Here is a 20531-nt window from a genome sequence, read left to right on the forward strand (position 1 = left end):
GCCTCGCGAAATCACGTGCGGGCCATTAACGCTTGAGTGGGTCTGTCACGTCACGGTGCGAAAGGCGCGTCTCTAAAGTGGCGTGCCAAACCGGCGTGTCAAGCCAATCGCCATGTACTTTTTGCCCATCATTGGCCATTGACAACCTTCCCCTGTTGCAAGAAGCCACAACAACAGCACTGGCCATTGATTCGCTTCAATCCTATTGCAAGATACTTAAGCTTTGAGACTTTTTTACTTCTAGCAGTCGCTGTCGATTTTTCGATCTATCATTCGAACGAATACAGAAACACAGAGGCATGTCGACCGCGGTCCTCCCGCAGAAGCGGGTGCTGGGAGAGTCCAAGACTGGGCCGAACATCCCGCCCACGACGCCCTCGTCCGCCAAGAAGCGCAAGACGGACATCTTTTCATCATCGCCAGCTGTGTATTCAGCGTCGAAAAAAGACCCACGCTCCAGGCTGCTAGGCTCCAGCCAACCCAAGAGCGTGTTTGAATCCGAGGTGCTCGAGAAGCTCAGCCAGGACATTTCCGAGCGCAAACAGAACAATACAGAAAAGGACCAGGCCTGGGACCGCCCGCCGGTCAAGAGCCTAGACATCGCCAATGACAACATATGCTTCCAGTCGATCGATGCCGAAGAGGGCACGCTGCACGGCGGCCGCACGACGGTCAAGCTCTTTGGCGTCACGGAGCAGGGCAACTCGGTCATGCTCCACGTTACCGATTTCAGACACTACCTCTACGTTCCTGCGCCGACATCCTTTCAGCCCAAGGACTGTGCCGCGTACAAGGCGTTCCTGGAGCAGCAGCTCGCCCAGCACCAGCCCGCGATCCACTCGGTTGTCCTGCGTCTGCGTGAGGACATGTTTGGCTTCAACGGCAACGTCCAGAGCCCGTTCCTGCAGGTCACCGTCACCGACCCCAAATTCATCAACAGCGTACGATCGACGATCGAAGCCGGTAATGCCAACTGGAAGGGCATGTGGGGCAGCAGCGACGGCGGCATCATGACCTACGACAATATCCAATACGTCCTCCGCTTCATGGTGGACTGCGGCGTTCGGGGCATGGCCTGGGTCGAGGCACCTGCAGGCTCATACAAGCTTATCCCGGAGCACGCCAGGCAATCGAACTGCCAGATTGAGGCCGAAATCAACTACCATGATCTGATTGCACACAAGCCAGAAGGCGACTGGGCCAAGATGGCACCGCTTCGTATTCTGTCGTTCGATATTGAGTGCGCTGGTCGCAAAGGTATCTTCCCAGAGCCTGAACATGACCCAGTCATTCAGATTGCCAATGTCGTCACTCGTTATGGTGAAAAGAAGCCATTCGTCAGAAACGTATTCTGTCTCGATACGACGAGCTCTATTGTCGCAACCCAGGTCCTCGAATATGAAAAAGAGGCCAAGATGCTGAGCGAGTGGCAGCAGTTTCTCATCAAAGTCGACCCCGATATCATCATTGGCTACAATATTGCCAACTTTGATTTCCCATACCTCATCAACCGAGCCAAGCACCTCAAGGTCAGCGGCTTTGAATACTGGACTCGACTACCCAGCATTCCCTCCAGAGTCAAGGATACCAGCTTCTCCAGCAAGCAGATTGGTAACCGTGATACCAAGTCGACAAATACCAACGGGCGCCTGCAGCTTGATCTACTTCAGCTGATTCAACGCGATCACCATCTGCGTAGCTATACGCTAAATTCGGTCTGCGCCAACTTCCTCGGCGAGCAAAAGGAGGATGTACACCACACCATGATTACAGAACTCTTTAACGGTACCCCCGAATCTCGTCGACGTCTCGCCATTTACTGTTTGAAGGATGCATACCTCCCACAGAGATTGATGGACAAGCTTTCGTGTCTAGAAAACTATACCGAAATGGCTCGTGTCACAGGTGTTCCTTTTAACTTTTTGCTTTCGCGTGGCCAACAAATCAAGTTTGTCAGCCAGCTGTTCCGCAAAGCCCTGGAGCAGAAGTTGGTCATTCCCAACATGAAGGGCGACCCTACTGATGATCAGTATGAAGGTGCAACCGTTATTGAACCCACGCGAGGTTATTATGACGTGCCGATTGCGACTCTCGATTTTGCTTCGCTATATCCCAGTATCATGCAAGCACACAATCTCTGCTACACAACGCTCATCACCCGAAAGGACAGAATAGCACAGTTTAAGCTGGTCAAGGACGAAGACTACATTGTCACACCGAACGGTGACATGTTTGTGACTACGAAACAGCGCAAGGGTCTGCTGGCTCAAATTTTGGAAGAACTTCTGTCGGCCAGAAAACAGGCCAAGCGCGAGCTTGCAGTCGAAACCGACCCTTTCAAGAAGGCTGTGTTGAACGGTCGTCAGCTGGCTCTGAAAATCTCCGCCAACTCGGTCTACGGTCTCACCGGCGCTACAACTGGCAAGCTGCCTTGTTTGGCCATTGCCAGCTCCACAACAAGTTTCGGCCGTCAAATGATTGAAAAGACCAAGGACGAAGTGGAGAAGAAGTACTGCATCGCCAACGGTTATTCACACGATGCGCAAGTCATTTACGGTGACACGGATTCCGTCATGGTCAAATTTGGTACCAAAGAGCTGGCTGAGGCGATGAAGCTGGGCGAAGAAGCGGCTTCGTTTGTCTCGTCCAAGTTCATCAAACCGATCAAGCTGGAATTCGAAAAGGTCTACTTTCCGTACCTGCTCATCAACAAGAAGCGCTATGCTGGTCTGTACTGGACCAAGGCGGAAAAGTACGACAAGATGGACACCAAGGGTCTGGAGACGGTACGAAGAGACAACTGCTTGCTGGCACAAACAGTTATCGAAAAGGTGCTGCGCATGATTCTCATCAACCGTGACGTGCAAGGCGCTCAAGACTACGTCAAAGACACCATTGCCGACCTACTCCAGAACAAGGTCGACATGTCGAAGTTAGTCATTACCAAGGCCCTGACTAAGGAAGACTACTCAGCCAAGCAAGCGCACGTGGAGCTGGCCGCGCGCATGAAGAAGCGTGATGCTGGTTCGGCGCCTGCTCTTGGAGACCGTGTCGCCTACGTCATGATTCGAGGAGCGGCTGGCGCGAAAAACTTTGAGAAGTCGGAAGATCCCATCTACGTGCTCGAGAACAATGTGCCCATCGACACCAAGTACTACCTGGACAACCAGCTCGCCAAGCCGCTGACGCGCATCTTTGAGCCGATCTTGGGCGAGACCAAGGCACGCTCGCTCCTGACGGGCGACCACACGCGCACGATCTCGGTAGCGGCGCCGAGCGTCGGTGGTCTGATGAAGTTTGCCAAGAAGACGCAGACGTGCATGGGCTGCAAAAAGCCGCTGAATGGCAAGACGGAGAGCCAAGGCGCTGTGTGCTCCAATTGCGGGCCGCGCGTGGGCGAGCTCTACAAGCGGACGCTGGACCGCATGTCGGATCTCGAGATTCGGTTCGGGCGGCTGTGGACGCAGTGCCAGCGGTGCCAGGGCAGCATGCACTGCGAGGTGATTTGCAGCAGCAAGGACTGTCCCATCTTCTACATGCGCATGAAGGCCAAGAAGGACTTGGAAGATGCTGGCAAGGAGCTGTCGAGGTTTGACGCTGACCAGGCTGCTATTTGGTAGCTGGACTGTGCGCTGTTGTACTTTGCTTTTTTATTTGCATCTCCAGTGGACTGGCTAGGGAATGGTTGTTTGGTGGGCGAAAATTCATTGCAACGTCTTGCTTCTTTTCTTTAATGAAGGAGGGAGAAGCCATCGAGAGCTTACAATTCGGGTTTTGTTGTCTTTTCCCACTTGCTAGGGTAACATGTCGAGTACGTGTGGGGGTCATGTTTGAGAAGTGGTCGATATCATCTGTAATGTGGCGTTTTTTTTTATTAAAGGCAGGGGGACACATCTCTGGGGTTTCAATATATATATTTTGATGGTTACGTTACAAATTGCTGATGCAGGATTCGCTAGTGCGATGTGTGATTGAATTCCGGGCTTGAACCTCCCATGGTTGGGTTGTTCTTGGACGACTCTGTAAACGAGGATGAAGAGATGCCCGCGCGTCACATTCTCTCGCGTCTCGTCTTTTTTTCTTTTTCTTTGTGTGAATTAATACGGTGAGGAGGATGAGAAATGGCTTCGCGGTCGCAATGACGTAGTTTCGCCTGGGGCGATCTCGGTATTTATTCGTGAATGGGCAGCAAATACCCGTAGATGGCAATCCGTGCCGAGCTGAACAAAAGAGGCTACCATCTGCCGTCATTTTGATTCACTTTGACTACGAGTGATTTTAATCTCGGTCATTTTTCACCGACAATAATGCCGGGCGTGGCCCAGGGAGAGGGAGACGATATATATGTGAATTGCGATATCGGCGGGGCCAAGCCGTGCGTGTCGCGCCTCGAAAACAGGCAACATCATCGGGGAAAGTAGGGCGGAAGTAAACGAGTGTCTCTCTCGGAGTCCGGAGGGGTTAGGTGTGAAGATGGCAGAGAGTCTCGGCCGAGCTTCGCCGGTAACGGCGGCAGGAGGCAATAAAGAGAGAGACGGGCTGAGAGTGAGGGCTTTATTAACCAGAAGTGGTGCATGCAATAAGGTGCCGGGGATGCTTATCATGGAACGGGATATTTGGTGAAGAGATAAGGAAGTGTGAAACGGACCACCGGCGGCGGCGGCGGCGGCGGCGGCTATGTCATGGTAGTAACGTCTGGGGCCTAGCCGGGGATTTTGGTTTGTACGACCAATTACTATCGAGTAATGTCAAAAGATAGGTGCAGACTGTGGAAACGGCCGCGTGCCTAGCATGCATCGTCATTGGCTGGACCTGGTTTGACAGGAGACACCGAGTCTACTGGTACCACAGCACCAGCCAAGCCCGTCCCATTGAACAAGCAAGCACGGCAAGAAGGCGACAGGGGACGATCGTATCTTGCGTGGCCCTTGTTCCTTTGGGGCTTTGCGGGACCCTCCGCCGGTTACGCTGGCAGTGGTTGCAACGACGCTACTGGGCAACTCTGCTGTCGTAGCGGAGAAGTAGGCACACACATGTAGTTAGCCAGGGTTCGCCTTATCTCTGGGGCTGGGGCGGGCGGCGACTCTGTTTGGCTGGATCCGCGAGTTCCTTATCTCGACCTCGCCTCTGGCTTGTGAAAGGGCCAACAAACGACCATTCCGGCGGTGATGTGCGGTGCTTCTTTTGCCCCGGGGCGACCACCCGTGTTCTGTCCGGCTCGGGCGGCGGCGTCCGACTCGGAAGATGACACGCACACCCAGAGAAGGAAAAAAACTGCCCCGAGCGATGCTGCTCAGAAGACGTGGTCAGTTCAATGTCGAGTCTATAGCCAACTACGTAGATTGATCCCCTTGAGGCTCTGCGCGGCAGGGAGGGGTCTCGCGCAAGCCCAGCAGCCCAGCGGCCAGCCAGTCTCCCATGCGGCATTTGGAATGGGGTCCTGTGTCTCGCTCCATGGGCTTGCTCTAGGGGACGGAAATGTCTTTTTTTAATGACGCAGTTCCAGATGCGGTGGGGTCCCGGGCGCGACAGATGCACAGCACCGCTGTCCAGCGCGACGATTATCAGTGATACCCCACAAACATGGTCTCTAGGAAGGGCAACAAGGTTCGTGGTGCCTTGCGACCATCGGAGCTGCTCTGGGTGGCTTGCCTCCTAGCTTTGGCAGTGCTCGCATGTCGCCTGCGACCGAGGACCCCAAATGGCGCCGCCGGAACTGGGTACGTACCTTGTCCTGTGCCTTGTGGCTGCTCTCAGCTACCCTTTCTTCCTACTCTCTCTCCACAGACCACCACTTTTCCTTATCAGTTGCCTCAGATTGGTAGATGCTCCAGGTAACGTCCCATGTTTGTACTAGCCCTTGAACTTGCTCTTGATTCTCCTCCCAGAGTCGAGTCTTCGGACGACAACGGGATGCAGCAAAGCAACCCCCCGCCATAGTAAAAGTTAATGTCCGACCTCGCCCATCCCATCACGGGCCGACTACCAGTCCAGCAGTCGTAGTGTGAATCCTTGGTCTTGTAATCGTTATCATAAAGAGCTGGGGTTGACCCCGTCTTCTTCCCTTCCGAAGCAAATCACACCTGTCCGTGGCACAGACAAAGAAACGAAAAAAGCTTAAGCTCATACCCTCGGGTCGATCTCGAGGCACCTATAAAGTTTCTTATCCTCCTTTGCTATCTTATCTATATTCCCGTCTCACCTTCCTCTTTCCATCCTTCCTTCCCCGAAATGTTCGAGGCACCTCTTCCCGTCACACTTCCTCCTACCACCGACTACAACCGTGCTGATCCCGTCCGCACCCACGACGCCACGCCGACCCAGATCCTTCAGAACCAGACGCCCGCCGACAACACCGCCAGCAAGAAGTCTGCCCACAGCAGCTCCCTGCCCACCATGTCCAACATTCCCTCCGAGCCCGAGTTCGAGCAGGCTTACAACGGTATGCTTACCCCAGCGAGGGAATACCTTGGCTCAAGCTTTGACTGGTTGACTAACATGTACTGTCATCAGAGCTCGCCAGCACCCTCCAAAACAGCTCCCTCTTCCAGAAGCACCCCGAGTACAAGACCGCCCTCGAGGTCGTCTCCATCCCCGAGCGTGTTATCCAGTTCCGCGTCGTCTGGGAGGACGACAAGGGCCAGGTCCGCGTCAACCGCGGTTACCGTGTCCAGTTCAACTCGGCTCTTGGCCCCTTCAAGGGTGGTCTGCGATTCCACCCCACTGTCAACCTGTCCATGTAAGTCAATTGACTTGGAGAACCAAATATCGGCGCACGCTAACCGTGTTCTAGTCTCAAGTTCCTCGGCTTTGAGCAAATCTTCAAGAATGCTCTCACTGGACGTAAGTAGACGTCTCATCGCTGTCAAGCTAGCTTCATACTGACACGACTAGTGAACATGGGTGGTGGCAAGGGTGGTGCCGATTTCGACCCGAAGGGCAAGAGTGACGGCGAGATCCGCCGCTTCTGCCAGGCCTTCATGCGCGAGCTCTCCAAGCACATTGGCGCCGACACCGACGTCCCCGCCGGTGATATCGGTGTTGGTGGCCGCGAAGTCGGCTTCATGTTTGGCGCCTACCGCCAGGCCCGCAACAAGTGGGAGGGCGTGCTCACCGGCAAGGGCCTCGACTGGGGTGGCAGCCTGATCCGTCCCGAGGCCACCGGCTACGGCCTGGTCTACTACGTCGAGTACATGCTGAAGCACGCCGGCCGTGGCAGCTTCTCCGGCAAGCGCGTCGCCATCTCGGGCTCCGGCAACGTCGCTCAGTACGCCGCGCTCAAGTGCATTGAGCTCGGCGCCACCGTCGTCTCGCTCTCCGACTCCAAGGGTGCCCTGATTGCCGAGTCGGCCGAGGGCTTCACCCCCGAGCACGTCAACGAGATTGCCGCCCTCAAGATCAAGCGCCAGGCGCTGACGACCTTTACCACCAGCGGTTTCAAGTACATCGAGGGTGCCCGCCCCTGGGTGCACGTCGGCAAGGTCGATGTCGCGCTGCCGTCTGCGACGCAAAACGAGGTCAGCAAGGAAGAGGCCGAGGCGCTGGTCGCTGCTGGTGTCATTGCCATCGCCGAGGGCTCCAACATGGGCTGCACCCAGGAGGCCATTGACGTCTTCGAGGCCGAGCGCGGTAGCAAGGGCGACAAGGCCATCTGGTACGCCCCCGGCAAGGCCGCCAACTGCGGTGGCGTCGCCGTCTCGGGTCTCGAGATGGCCCAGAACAGCCAGCGCCTGACCTGGACATCCGAGGAGGTTGACGAGAAGCTCAAGGGCATCATGAAGGCGGCCTTTGACAATGCGCTCAAGACGGCCGAGGAGTACGTCACGGCCAAGCAGGGCGAGCTGCCCAGCCTGGTTGCCGGCAGCAACATTGCCGGCTTCGTCAAGGTTGCCCAGGCCATGCACGACCAGGGCGACTGGTGGACCCAGTGAATCCCGCGATAAAAACGAGGGTGGGGTTTGCTTTCTTTCATATTGTACATGTTTTGGAGTTTATGCGTCGGAAAGGTGCTACAAAGGCATTGCATGGTATATTTTTCTCACGATTCCCACGACGCCACAGCATTTGAGATTGAGATTATAGACGGGCGTCGGATTTCGGTTCATTTCTTTGCTACGATAAATATATATCTAAAATAAAAATAAAATTAGAATACATTGCCAAGGCAGACTCAAGTTCACGTGCAAGTGGTGTATGCCGATCACCAACATTCTAGTGCGTCCTATATATAGTTTTCTTGACCTGAAGAGCTAGTTCTGTATCCGGAGTGGAAAAGCAATTCCTTGTTCATTAGTCTCACGAGGCGAAAATGAAATGCGCGGGGTTAAGAGTGCGGCTGAAGCTGCAAGGCTGAACAGGGGAGGCTAGTATGCTGCCAAGTGCCGCAGCTGGATGAAGCTGAATAGTAGTGTGAATGAGCTGTTGAGGCAACCACTTCTTGGCTTGGCAGGATGCGATATATACGATATCATGTTGATTCTTTTTCTCTTTCTCTTCTTGGTTCTTCAATCACGGGGATGCCCTCATTGAATACATGGTCGTTCCATTGAACATGCGACGCTTTATTTGTATACTTGCTGCCATCTTGGTGCCTGCTGTATATGCAGCAGAGGCAGACGATGCTTTTGATCGTGAACGCAGTCAGGATGACTCGGCACTATTCCGGGGTTCTTCGGCGCAGCCACCCGGAGATGTCTTCCTGGCCAAAAGGGACCGTACAAGTGAACTTGCTGGCGTCTCGGTGCTGCTGCTGCCCGAGATGCCAGGATTGGGTGGTGGTGACGGAGGTGTAGAGGCGAGACAGCAGCAGCGGTGTCCGTATCCGGTCATGTGCTCGTCGCGGTCTTGCTGTCCTGCTGGCTATAAATGCGTACGATTTTTTCTCTTCCTTCCTTATCCTCATGGAATCTCTTCAACTTTGCTAATGGCGGAATGTTTTTGTTAGTGCAACGCTGGAGCGCCGCCGCTGTGCTGCCCCTCGGCGTACGCATGCCGGCTGGACCGGAATAATTGCTGCCCCAACACGGCCGTGACGTGCGGCGGGAAATTCTGCGCCGAGCAAGGGTCGATTTGCTGCGGCACGAGCATATGTCCGTCTGGGACGCAGTGTAATACGAATGGTGGGCGTGTGTCGTGCTGTCTGCCCGGTGAGATCAAGTGTCTAGGAACCTGTAAGTCCTTTTCTGGTCACAGCTTCGGGGGGCTGGTGTGGATGGGTACTGATGATAGACAGGCTGTCCTGCGGGATCGCAATGCGCAGCGCAGGCGGGCTACTGTCGGCGTCTGGTCCTCACGAAGACGACGACGCAAATCACCACGACGCGCACTCGGACCACGCAGTCGACGCAGACGTCCACCAGCACCAGAATCGTCGAATCATCAAAGACGTCCACCCGCGCCATTACAGTCTCGGAATCGATCTCGGTATCGACATCGAAATCCACCCGGACCACCGTCGTCAGCAGCTCACGGGTAACCTCCACGGCCAAGACGTCCGAAACGGCATGCGCCGTCAACGGCGTCGCCCGGCGCGGCGACCAGCACGATCCCACGCTGCAGAGGCGGCAGAACCTGCGCCCCAACTGCGTGTACGAGTGCCACAACGGCCAGACGCTGCCCGTCGTCGAGGTGCCCAACATCCCTGGCCAGACGGACCAGCTCTTCTTCAGCATGTGCTCGGGGATTCTGGCGACGGGGTCCGGACGAGGCGGGGACGGACGCAGCTTTGACATCCTGACGTACAAGGGGGCGGACGGCAAGGCGCTGCGCCGCAGCCAGGCGCGGTGCAAGGGCTACTGCGCGGCGCAAAGGGCCATCTTTAACGATCCGGCGAGTCTGCAGTGCGACGAGTATCCTCCAGGTATGGTTTCCTTCACAGCCCCAAGGTACCCCGTGTAAGAGAGCTGACTGAGGAATGAAAAAAGCCATGGCGGGGGAGGGCGGTGCAGGAGCGTTCAAGGTGTGCATTCCCAACTCGCAGAACTCGGGCGCCCAGGGGAAATTGTTCCGACGGTTCGTGAGCGACTGCGCGCCGGCCAAGGGGACGCAGTTTGTCGTGCGCATGAACGGCGGGTGCAACGTGCGCAACGACAAGCGATCACCCGCTTCTTTTCCACCACAGCAGCTCGCCACCCGTGCGGAAGAAAAGGAAAACACGTTCAATGCCTCGAGCAACGTGCTGTACTCGTGGGACAACATGACGTACATGTACGTGCCGCTGCCGGCGCTGCAAAACGGGCACTACCGCATCGAGATGCGGCTGGGCAGCGGCAGTGAGGTGCGCGGCGTGCAGGTGACGGATAGCGACGGCGAGGACCACTATGCGAGCAACGCGGCGGTTCAGAGTGGGCAGCATGTGGTCGAGTTTGATATCACGGATGTGGATGTAGATGCTGGGGAGGAAGGGGATGAGCTGCCCGCGGGCCTGTTTCTGGATGTGGACGAGGCGGTGGAGGTGAGCTATCAGGCCAATGCGACGTTGAATGGGACGACGCAGAGCGGGAATGAGTCAAAGGGGAGTCGGACGGTAGGATGGGGGTTTGTGTCTTGGTGGCTGCTTGTAGCAGCGGCTGTCATGATGTAAGTGGACTGAATATTCAGAATCCTTGGTATTTTCTCGTTGTTCAATCAAGACTCTAACAGTAATTCTCATCATGTTGTAACAAGTGAACTGTGATGATCACTAGGTATCTATGATACCATTGCAGTTGTCTGAAGGCATGCCACGAGCTTGCTCTAGTAAGAATGGTTTATTAGCACGCGAAACAGGGCATTACTTGATCGGGGACTGAATCTGTCAAGTCGAGATGTTGAGGCGCCGGCACAAGAAGACATTCGATCGTGCAATTATTTCATTCTAGATCATTGAAACAAACTGGTTATGAAAAATGAAATGGAAAAGCCTAGCCAGATTGCTAAAAACACTTGTCCGACGATCATTGTGAATAAAGGCTTCGGAGCTCTACCCCAGCTTTACCCCACATAGCCGATGTCCCTCGGCTACACGGCTGCATGTAACTGCAAGCCATTCAACATATCCATCTCAACCTCTCAATTACACATTTCTGATTTTGATTTTCTAAGACAACTCGCATCACGTAACCCTTTGCTTTTTCCCCCCTCTCATCACATCCACCACCATACATACATCATGGTTGGCGCGCCCCCTCTCACAGGCATCAAAGTGCTAGAGTTCGCCGGCCTCGCTCCCGGTACGTCACTCACCCCACGATACACCACCTCTCATCCCAAACCCATGAGCACCGCCTTCTAACTGTGACAACCCAGGCCCCTTTGCGGGCATGATGCTCGCCGACGCCGGCGCCACCGTCCTGCGCGTCAACCGCCACAACGACCCCCCGCAGGACATGCTCGCGCGCCACAAGGCCTCCGTGGCCGTGGACCTCAAGGACCCGTCGGGCATCGCGCTCCTCAAGGCGCTCGTCGCCCGCGGCGGCGTCGACGTGCTCATCGACCCCTTCCGCCCGGGCGTCCTCGAGCGCCTCGGCCTCGGGCCCGAGCCCCTCCTGCAGCTCAACCCGCGGCTCGTCTACGGCCGCATCACGGGCTACCGCCGCGACGGCAAGTACGCCTCCATGGCCGGCCACGACATCAACTACATTGGCGTCTCCGGCGCGCTGTCCATGCTCGGCGCCGCCGGCGAGCGCCCGCAGCCGCCCATCAACATCCTCGGCGACTTCGCCGGCGGCGGCGCCACGCTCTTCCAGGGCATCCTGCTCGCGCTGCTCGCCCGCCAGACCACCGGCAGGGGCCAGGTCGTCGAGGCCAACATGGTCGACGGCAGCTCCTACCTCGCGAGCTTCCCGCGCATGAGCAAGGTCACCCCCATGGGCAACAAGCCCCGCGGCGAAAACGTCCTCGACGGCGGCTGCCCGTGGTATGGGTGCTACGCGACCCGCGACGGCAGGTGGGTGACGGTCGGCGCGCTGGAGCCGCAGTTCTTCGCGCAGCTCATCAGGGGCCTCGGCATGGAGGGCCAGGGGTGGGAGGACGACCGCGGCGACGAGGACCGCTGGCCGGAGCTCGCGCGCATCTTCACCGACAAGTTCAAGGCCAAGACGCGGGCGGAATGGGAAGACGTTTTTGACGGCACGGACGCGTGCGTCGCGCCGGTGCTCGAGTACGAGGAGCTGCAGACGGATCCCGCGCGCGAGGGCGACCAGCGGCCCGCGGTGACGCTGAGAGACACGCCGTGGAAGGCGGTGCATCAGGAGCGCGGCAAGGTGGGCGACGAGGATCGCGGGCAGGGCGAGGGCGTAGAAGGCGGGGGCTACTTCCCGACGCTGCTGGACGTGGGCGAGGGCGGTGACGAGGTGCTGGGCAGCTGGCTGGGGTGGAAGCGCGGGCAGCACTACGAGGACAAGAATGGACGAGGCTTGGCGTTGGTAAACGACAAGGCCAAGATTTGAAGTAGAGAAGAGACAAACATGTGGTGATGTGGCTGCGCAGCCGCTTCCAGGTTTGATGAGCATGTACATAGCGAATGCATCCCTTCACGAGATCCATCATCAATCGCGAGACTGCCAAGATTGCATACGTATAGAGGTATAGTATTCTCGTTTGTGAAAGCTGACCTGCCATGTACATTGCGCAGCATTGTGCATATGATCACGGGAGAAGAAGCAAAGATAATAACAAAAACCCAGTCATTTCATATCTACTCTAAACCCCCGGCCCAACAAGTCATGGTATCGAAAAGGGAAATTTAAAAATTACTTTCTTTTGGTATTACCTGTATCCGCACGAGGAGCTGCAGAGCGCCGCGCTGCAGCACGACGCTGCGCTCCCGTATGGCGGATCAAGACGCGCAAAGCAAGTTTTGGCAACAGGGTCGGCACCCATTTCTTTACTGCACCTGGCTGACAATCTCGCTGGCGCGCGAGAGTGACTCCACCATTTGCTGGCACTCCTTTCGTCGGCGGATGGTAAAGTCGCTCTCCTTTAGCAGCTCTTCCAGGGCATCGGTGCGATACATGTTCTCGAGGAGCTCCTTCTGCATCTCATCCTTGGTGAATCTGGCATCGTCAGTAAAAGGAGTCATAACGATTGCTAAATGATGCTTACTGGACAAGTGTAAGCATGATGGCCTTGGGCACCATGTCAATCATTGTACGCTTGACAATGTTATAGTATGAAGAGATGAGCAGTTCTATGATGAGTTAGGAGGTGTTCCACATAAAATGTTGGCACGACATACTGATGACCTCGACTTCAATGTTCTCGCGTTCCGACAATGTGCCGGAGGCCTTGAGCGTGGGAGGAGGGGCTTCCATGGCAGCAGCCTTCTTCTTGTTCTTGGCGGCAAAGAAACTGCCAAAGAAGCCACCGTTGCCATCATCAGGGATAGGAGGACTAGTTGTGCGAGCGGGAGTGGTGGCAGCCGCAGGCAGGGGCTTGCCGGTCTTGGGGTCGACCTGAACCGGTTTGCTAGGGTTGTGGCGCTCATTGACAACAGCCATGGCCTGTGGAGAATTAGTCTACCGTTACGGATCGTGGAGACGCCATTGTTACTTACGCGGTGACCGTTCAAAAAGTCGGGGTGGCCAGTGTTGATGTAGCATGCCTCCATGTTGACGAGATCGCGAACGAGCTTGTTGGTGGGCTCCATGGCCTTTTTGAAAAAGGCAATGACGACGCCGTGCATCTTCTCCTTGAGGGAAGGATAACGGCGATACAGGGTCTTGCCAAGCAGCTGAGAGAGAATGCGGACCAGCTCATCGTAGACAAGCGAAATGCACTTCAAGCTAGGGTCCTCGAGGCGTTTGATCTGTTGCTTGACAATGAGCTCAAAGGCAGTGGTACCGACAAACAGAGCCGGAGACGAGCCCGACGAGTTGTAGAGAATAGTACGGATATCGACGTCCTTGACTACGTCAAAGGGATCAATGGCCTTGACACCGTTGGAGTAGAGCTCGTGGAAGACGAAGCTGATACGGGCACCGCCCGACAGCTCAGTGCTGGAAAGCTCGTTATTGTTACCATCGAGAACGGTTCGCCACTCGTTGGTAAATTCGGTAATGATGTTGAGGATAATGTTGGCGCTGTTGCCCAGCATAGAAGGGCCTAGGCTGTCGAGTTCGGCGGTGTACTTTTGCAGAGAGCTGGCGATTCTGGCCTTGATGTCGGGTAGCGTCTGCTTAATGTGCATCATGAGGATGAGGTTGAGCTTGCGGGCAAGGTAGGGGGTACCGCAGTAGGAGCTCTTGTTGCGGTAAGCCTTGTGGTTTTCGAAAAAGTTCTTTTCGGCCTCGAGGGCGGCGTTGATGGCCTTTTTGTTGTCGATATCGCGCTGGCCACGGTTGACGACGGGGACGTAGCCGAGACGGAGAGGAATAACGCGGTTGGAAAGAATATCGATGACATCGGTGCCGTCGTCCATCAGATCGACCTTGGTGAGGACACCAATGGTACGCTGGCCTTCGGGGTCGACTTCGCGGGCGAGCTTTAGACCGTCCGAGTTGGCCAAGTCGATGTTGGCAGAGGTAACGGCGAGGATGATGGCGTTGGACTTGCCAATGTACTTGAGAACCATTTCGCGAATCTGTCTCTCGATGTCCCGGGGCTGATCACCGACGGGGACCTTGGTAAGACCGGGCAAATCGACGAGGGTCAAGGTCAGGACATTGGGAGAGTAGATGCGGAGGTTGATGGGAGCGGCCGAGATGCCGCCATTCTTGCCGACCTTGGTCTCGGTTTCTTGGGCAATCTCATCGCGAATCTTGGAAAAGTCAAAGTACTTTTGGCCAGGAACATGGAGGAACTCGCCCCATTCGTCGGCGTTGGCGGCCTTGTCGTTGCCGCCATCAAAGTCGCCATCATTGGTACCGTTGGACTGGGCAGTTCGGTTGATGAGCTGGAGGACGAGAGGTCGACGGGTGACGATACCGGAGCCACGGGGGAGGCTGCAGCAGCTTGTCAGTAGAACAAAAAGGTGGCCGCGTGGCAATGACGGAGCAGACTTACAAGTCACGGCCGACAATATTTTCCAATACCGACGACTTGCCGCTAGACTGACTACCTACGACGGCAATCTGGGGGAGATCGATGGGGTTGTTGACGCCGACAGTAGCAAAGACATCCTGAAGCTTGTTGACGAGACTAGACGGGCATCGTCATGTTAGCGAGCTGTCGACCAGGGGACAGGGAGGAGGCAGCGCAAGGCGAGGACGCACGTAATGAGGGCGGGGTCGGAAATACCGCCCGGCGTAGAAAGGTTGCCGCTCATGATGGGCGAGGGTTTGCAGTGTGTGTATCAGCGGACCAGCAGTCGTGTCAAGGCGAGTCTGCAGCTGGCGACGGGACCCGGAGCGGTGTCGTTTGTTTAGAAGGGGAGGTGGGGTGGGCTGCCGCCGTCCGAGATTAAAGGTTGGTGAAGTTGCGCGTTGCGACTCGCCGGAGGAGATGACGGTACGAAGGCAGAGAAGTCGGAGACAGATTGAAGCCGGAGGAGGTGGCGCGCAGTTACGAGCTGTCGGTAGGAGAAATGGTGAAGGGGAGGTTTGCGGCAAGATGGTGACGCTGCGCAACACGACAGCAAGTTGCCCCGTCCCACCAAGAGCAAGAGGCGAGGCGAGCCCAACCAGTCTCAGCGGTTGTGTGGCTGTGTGGCTGGGGCGCGCTGGCGAGCAAAGGCTGAGAGGGTCAGAGGGTCAAGCACAGCACACGCGTGCCAGGGGCCGGATGCCAGGGCAGCGAATAGCCAGAGTTTATTAGGTAGGCTTGTCTTAGTGCCCACTGGCGGTGCGAGGGCCAAAGCTACTGTGGCTGAGCTCAGGCAACCACAATTGGGCATCTGGACAGTGGAGGTAGCGGGTCCACGGGCCACATGTGAATGAATTGCCAGCCAAACTATGCCGCCAATATCGTGGTACCCTGTACTTACAGTTCTGGTTGCCAAATTCAATTTGAAAAAGAGTATAAAAAAAGAATGGGGTTGTACAACTTCCAAGATGGCAACAGAGATGGAATTAATACGTCCTGCTGCTCCAGAACCTCCGACTCTCGCGTACCATCCGTTGCGTGGTAACGTCATCTGGTGATGCGGCAAGTCATGTCTAACACGAGGCATGACTGGCATGTCTGCCCGTCCAAGCCGGGTCCAGGCATCCAGATTATTTCTGGCAACCAAAATTTTTCGTCCGAGAGAGGAACCCGCACATTACCATGAGATTTAAAATAGACGGTCCAATGTCTCGTTTTTTTCAGCCTCCCAGTCGTGTCCAGAGACAGATGTACTTTGAGGTACCTACCTGGCTGAACAAGCTTCACCTTCGCCACACGCGACACATGCAAAAGAAAACACCCTTTTGGATCGCTGCAGCAACTTGTCCTGCGAATATGTTTTGATGAAAGACCATGGACAGAATCGAGCCGTCTTTCAAATTTTCCACCAGTGTCTAGTTGAGACCAAGCCATGCCATCTACCAACAAAAGCGACAATTAGGATGTTGACGAGGCATATGGGGCGCGAGCCATAAGCCGAGTTGATAACGAGGGAGTTATATCGATTGCCCATCGTTTATTAGCATCCATCTGTGCGGTCCAAAGCCACAAATGGCTGTCTTTATCTTTCGTGTAGGTATGTTGGGAGGCAGCCACCGTAGAGCACTGAACCCCACAGTAGCCGCCTGTAAATCGACCTGGAGCTGCGCTAATGCAGTCGCCAAACCGACCGCATGAGCCATGGCTGCAGACAATGACGAATGTCTTACAGGCAGGAGCCGTAATGCGTGCATCTGCCCCTATTTGGCCCGTCCAATAGAGATAATATAGCAGTTGAGCAACGATTATCTCTTGATAAGAAAAGCAGAGTAATTATAACTGCTCTACTAGGTAGCCTGTGCACATCCACCACGGCGCTGTGGCGAGTCACCTGATGGTTATTCTGTCCACTAAAAGCAGCCCTGGAGCCGCCGAAGGCTGCTGAAATGTCCGTTCAAACGGAAGCAGCGCTCTCCATGCCCAACTAAGTTAGCGGCATCAGCCAGGCAAACAGCGCTGTGACCTTTGTCGACAGGGCATTTAGGTGCGAGAGAGCTCCCTGAAAGTCCACCAAACAGCGCTAAAAGCTACCCGAAGCTGACAAGTGCAACTCCCAGCCTCCACCTCCACCTCCGCTTGTGCTGGTTCGGCATATCGACCCTGAAGCTCGCCAGGCGCTCCTCTGGCCTCCAACATCTTACTCCAACTCCAAGCACCGCCCTTCCCTCTCGCCTCGTCCAACATTCACCATCCCTGGACTTGTGTATCACGACCGTCCTGGCAGCTTCATACCGTGCCACACCAACCTGTCCGTCTCGATCCAGACCCAGCCTGCCTTGCTGCACACCGTACGCCGCCAGACACTTCACATGTGCCTCTCCGCTACCCGCTCTTGGGGTACGATTAGGCCATCACAACCGCACCTGTCCCGACCACGGCCGCCATCCGTGCGACTCTTCGCCTCTACCATACGCGCTTGAGCCGTAGGCCCTCTGTCGGCCGGCTCCTGAAGAAATTCCGCCTCTTCACCCTGCGGCCACCCGCCGCGGTGAGGTCGATCTGGATCGACTCTCAGATTCGAGTAACCGCCCCGCTGACGCTTCCGACGCTTCGACGACGACGACTGCTGCACAGCAGCCAGCCACTTCCACGACTGCCGCCGCTCCCCCGCCCCAGACATCATCAAATAACCCTGCGCTGCGCTCCCACATCCAACCTGCTGCTTCAGACGCTGCCAGAGCGAACATAGAATCTTCCTCGGCCTCGACCCGTCTCTCCCCGCCGCCACTCCGCCAGCTGCTCGGACGTCGTCGACGCTCTTCCCGCAGTCAAGATCAGGGAATATCTTACGCCTCGGCTGCTGCAGCTTCGGGTGCAGACACCCAGGCAGAACCAGATCCTAAGCGGAGAAGACACGCCCGAACAGACATGGTTGCCGCCGAGGACAAAGGCACGTCCTCGAACGGAGCTGCGACGCAAGACGGAGCGAATGGCACATCGACTTCATCACCCCTACGGACAGCAAATGGCAGCACAGCAAATGGCAGCACAGCAAATGGAGAGGCTAAGCTTGCAGTAGCTACAAATGGCTCGTCAACAAAAGGGAAGCGAGTAGGGGCGGGCCCGACCGATACTTATTTCGGCCACAACAGAGAAGAGGTAACTCGCATCCTCATCCAGGCCTTGACAGATATGGGGTATCAAACCGCGGCCGAGAATGTGAGCCATGAAAGTGGCTTCAACCTAGAGAGCCCTACTGTGGCTGCATTTCGATCTTCGGTACTGCAAGGCGCCTGGAATGAGACGGAGAAGCTGCTCAATGGTGCCACTACGTTTGAGGAGCAGGGAGAGCCAGGCAACGGCCTTGTTCTCGCGGCCGGATCAGATCGAAGCACGATGCGGTTCTGGGTCCGCCAACAAAAGTATCTGGAGCTACTGGAGCAACGAGACACCACAAGTGCCCTCATGGCTCTGCGCAACGACTTGACACCACTGTCACAAGACACAGAAAAGCTTCGCTTATTATCAAGTCTGCTCATGTGCCGCTCAACAGACGATCTCATGGCTAAAGCAAACTGGGACGGCGCACAAGGCCGGTCTCGTCATAGACTGCTGTCAGAACTCTCCAGTACGTATTGCTCTGCAGCCATGCTGTGCTCAGCGAGCAGCGCTAACTTGGCATAGAATGTATATCACCTTCCGTCATGCTTCCGGAAACCCGCCTCGCCGTTCTACTAGACCATGTGAAGAAAAGCCAGATAGATACTTGCCTCTACCACACGGCCGCCTCATCGCCCTCCTTATACTCTGATCACTCGTGCGAGCGACGAAACTTTCCTACCGAAGTCGCTCTCGAGCTCTCCGACCTCATCGGCGAAGCCTGGCAAGTCCAGTTCTCGCATGATGGCAGTAGACTTGCTGCGTGCGGCAGTAATGAAGCCGTCGTGATCTGGGAGACGACGGCATTTGTCGTGACCTGCATTCTTTCTGACCACGATGCTGGGGTTGGTAATATCTCGTGGAGCCCCGATGACACAATGCTTGTTACTTGCTCACAAGATAACTTTGCCCGTCTATGGGATGTTAGGGTAAGTACCACGCGTCTTGTGATCTGTGATGCATCCGCTAATGAGATATAGTCGGGCATATTAATCAAGAAGCTAGCTAGCTTCGACCAACCCGTCAGCGGATGCCTGTGGGCTCCCGACAGCAAATCCTTTGTGCTGGGCGGACTCTCGCGCGCACACGGGCTGTGCACCTTTTTCGTGACTAGCGACGAGATTGAGCAATGGGGTAAAGACCACCGCGTGCAGGACCTTGCTCTCTCCCCCGATGGCCGGTGGCTCGTTGCCCTCGACGACCAGCACAAGTTTCACGTCTACAATGCCAAGACGCGCGAGCTCATCTACACTCACGAGCTCAAGACGCGGCCGACGTCGGTCAGCATCAGCGAAGACTCGAAGCACATGCTCCTCAACAAGCGCGACGGCGAGGCCCAGCTTATCGAGATTGAGACCAAGGCGCACAAGCAAAAGTTTTTGGGCCACACGGGTGGCGAGTTTCTCATCCGCAGCTCATTCGGGGGTGCCAATGAAGGTTTCGTCGTCAGCGGCAGCGAGGACGGCAACATTCTCATCTGGCACAAGAACACGGGAGCGGCGGTTGAGCGCCTGCCGGGACACCATCCGCGCTGCAACGCCGTGGCGTGGAATCCGACGGATCCATGCATGCTGGCATCTGGAGGCGACGATAAGCGCGTCAAAATGTGAGTTTTGTTACATGCCACTGAACGGCATCCCATTATCAATTGCAGGGATACTGATTGACGTCTATATAGCTGGAGCAATAAAGCGCGCGCCGCTGAATTACGAACCTTGCACGCACGTGTGCCCTCCAATGAGGAGGGATGGCGCATTTCAGAGGAGGGCATTTATTAGAGATTTCTGAATGAAGAAATGTGAAATAGCAGCAGTCGCCTTGCATTGGTATTTTTTCGTTTCTTCTGTTCCTCGGGGTCGTTTTTCTTTTTCTTTTTGGATTTTTCTTTATCGTCCTCTGGCCACACTCACTCATTGGGAGACGGGGAAAAAGAAGGGCAAAGCAGCGAGGGAAGGCAAAGGGCGCTTTTGATTTTTGTTTTTGTACAGTGCTTGGGGGGCTTGGAATCTGCTGGATATTCTTGTCTTGCAACAGAAAACGCACACACCGACGCATAACTTGTATTCTTCATCTAGGAAGAACCATCACAAACCCGGAGTTGATTTGTCTGCCTCTGCTTCTACGTCTCTTTCTCTCCTTCTTCTACTGCCTGGCCCTCTCCCCCCGTCGTTTTCTTTAATACTGAACCCCCCATTTTGCGCACTTGTTGTTTATTGGGATATACGTCATTCCTTTGCTGTTCTAGTCATCAGGTAGTTGCTACACCTTTAGACTTGCCATCCCCCAACGCCCATCCCCTCTTAGTTTATTTCTTGGATAGAAGAATAATGTACCATATTTTCATGATCCACGACAGCAGGTCCTACCGCGTG

At 55.6% G+C, this 20531-nt stretch overlaps 6 protein-coding genes across 6 annotated transcripts; 5 read left to right on the plus strand and 1 right to left on the minus strand.

Moving 5' to 3' along the window:
• Nucleotides 1-299: 299 nt before the first annotated feature.
• Nucleotides 300-3620, plus strand: LMH87_004339 (uncharacterized protein; the record flags this gene model as incomplete). The annotated part of the gene is made up of 1 exon (XM_056195543.1): nucleotides 300-3620. One exon carries the CDS (start codon nucleotides 300-302, stop codon nucleotides 3618-3620), a length of 3321 nt encoding a protein of 1106 aa, XP_056049160.1.
• A 2611-nt stretch (nucleotides 3621-6231) lies between these two features.
• LMH87_004340 (uncharacterized protein) lies at nucleotides 6232-7931 on the plus strand (the record flags this gene model as incomplete). Its single annotated transcript, XM_056195544.1, has 4 exons — nucleotides 6232-6442; nucleotides 6514-6739; nucleotides 6794-6843; nucleotides 6895-7931. The coding sequence occupies 4 exons, from the start codon at nucleotides 6232-6234 to the stop codon at nucleotides 7929-7931; spliced, it is 1524 nt and encodes a 507-aa protein (XP_056049161.1).
• Nucleotides 7932-8533: 602 nt separating this feature from the next.
• On the plus strand, nucleotides 8534-10675 carry LMH87_004341 (uncharacterized protein; the record flags this gene model as incomplete). The annotated part of the gene is made up of 5 exons (XM_056195545.1): nucleotides 8534-8869; nucleotides 8945-9170; nucleotides 9233-9859; nucleotides 9924-10578; nucleotides 10666-10675. 5 exons carry the CDS (start codon nucleotides 8534-8536, stop codon nucleotides 10673-10675), a joined length of 1854 nt encoding a protein of 617 aa, XP_056049162.1.
• A 312-nt stretch (nucleotides 10676-10987) lies between these two features.
• LMH87_004342 (uncharacterized protein) lies at nucleotides 10988-12428 on the plus strand (the record flags this gene model as incomplete). Its single annotated transcript, XM_056195546.1, has 3 exons — nucleotides 10988-11012; nucleotides 11175-11210; nucleotides 11287-12428. The coding sequence occupies 3 exons, from the start codon at nucleotides 10988-10990 to the stop codon at nucleotides 12426-12428; spliced, it is 1203 nt and encodes a 400-aa protein (XP_056049163.1).
• A 437-nt stretch (nucleotides 12429-12865) lies between these two features.
• Nucleotides 12866-15244, minus strand: LMH87_004343 (uncharacterized protein; the record flags this gene model as incomplete). The annotated part of the gene is made up of 6 exons (XM_056195547.1): nucleotides 12866-13034; nucleotides 13084-13168; nucleotides 13217-13481; nucleotides 13535-14921; nucleotides 14983-15117; nucleotides 15192-15244. 6 exons carry the CDS (start codon nucleotides 15242-15244, stop codon nucleotides 12866-12868), a joined length of 2094 nt encoding a protein of 697 aa, XP_056049164.1.
• Nucleotides 15245-17928: 2684 nt separating this feature from the next.
• Nucleotides 17929-19937, plus strand: LMH87_004344 (uncharacterized protein; the record flags this gene model as incomplete). Its single annotated transcript, XM_056195548.1, has 4 exons — nucleotides 17929-18628; nucleotides 18685-19088; nucleotides 19140-19765; nucleotides 19838-19937. 4 exons carry the CDS (start codon nucleotides 17929-17931, stop codon nucleotides 19935-19937), a joined length of 1830 nt encoding a protein of 609 aa, XP_056049165.1.
• Nucleotides 19938-20531: the final 594 nt, after the last annotated feature.

This window comes from Akanthomyces muscarius, chromosome 2 (assembly GCF_028009165.1).
Source record: "Akanthomyces muscarius strain Ve6 chromosome 2, whole genome shotgun sequence".
Taxonomy (NCBI): Eukaryota; Fungi; Ascomycota; class Sordariomycetes; order Hypocreales; family Cordycipitaceae; genus Akanthomyces; species Akanthomyces muscarius.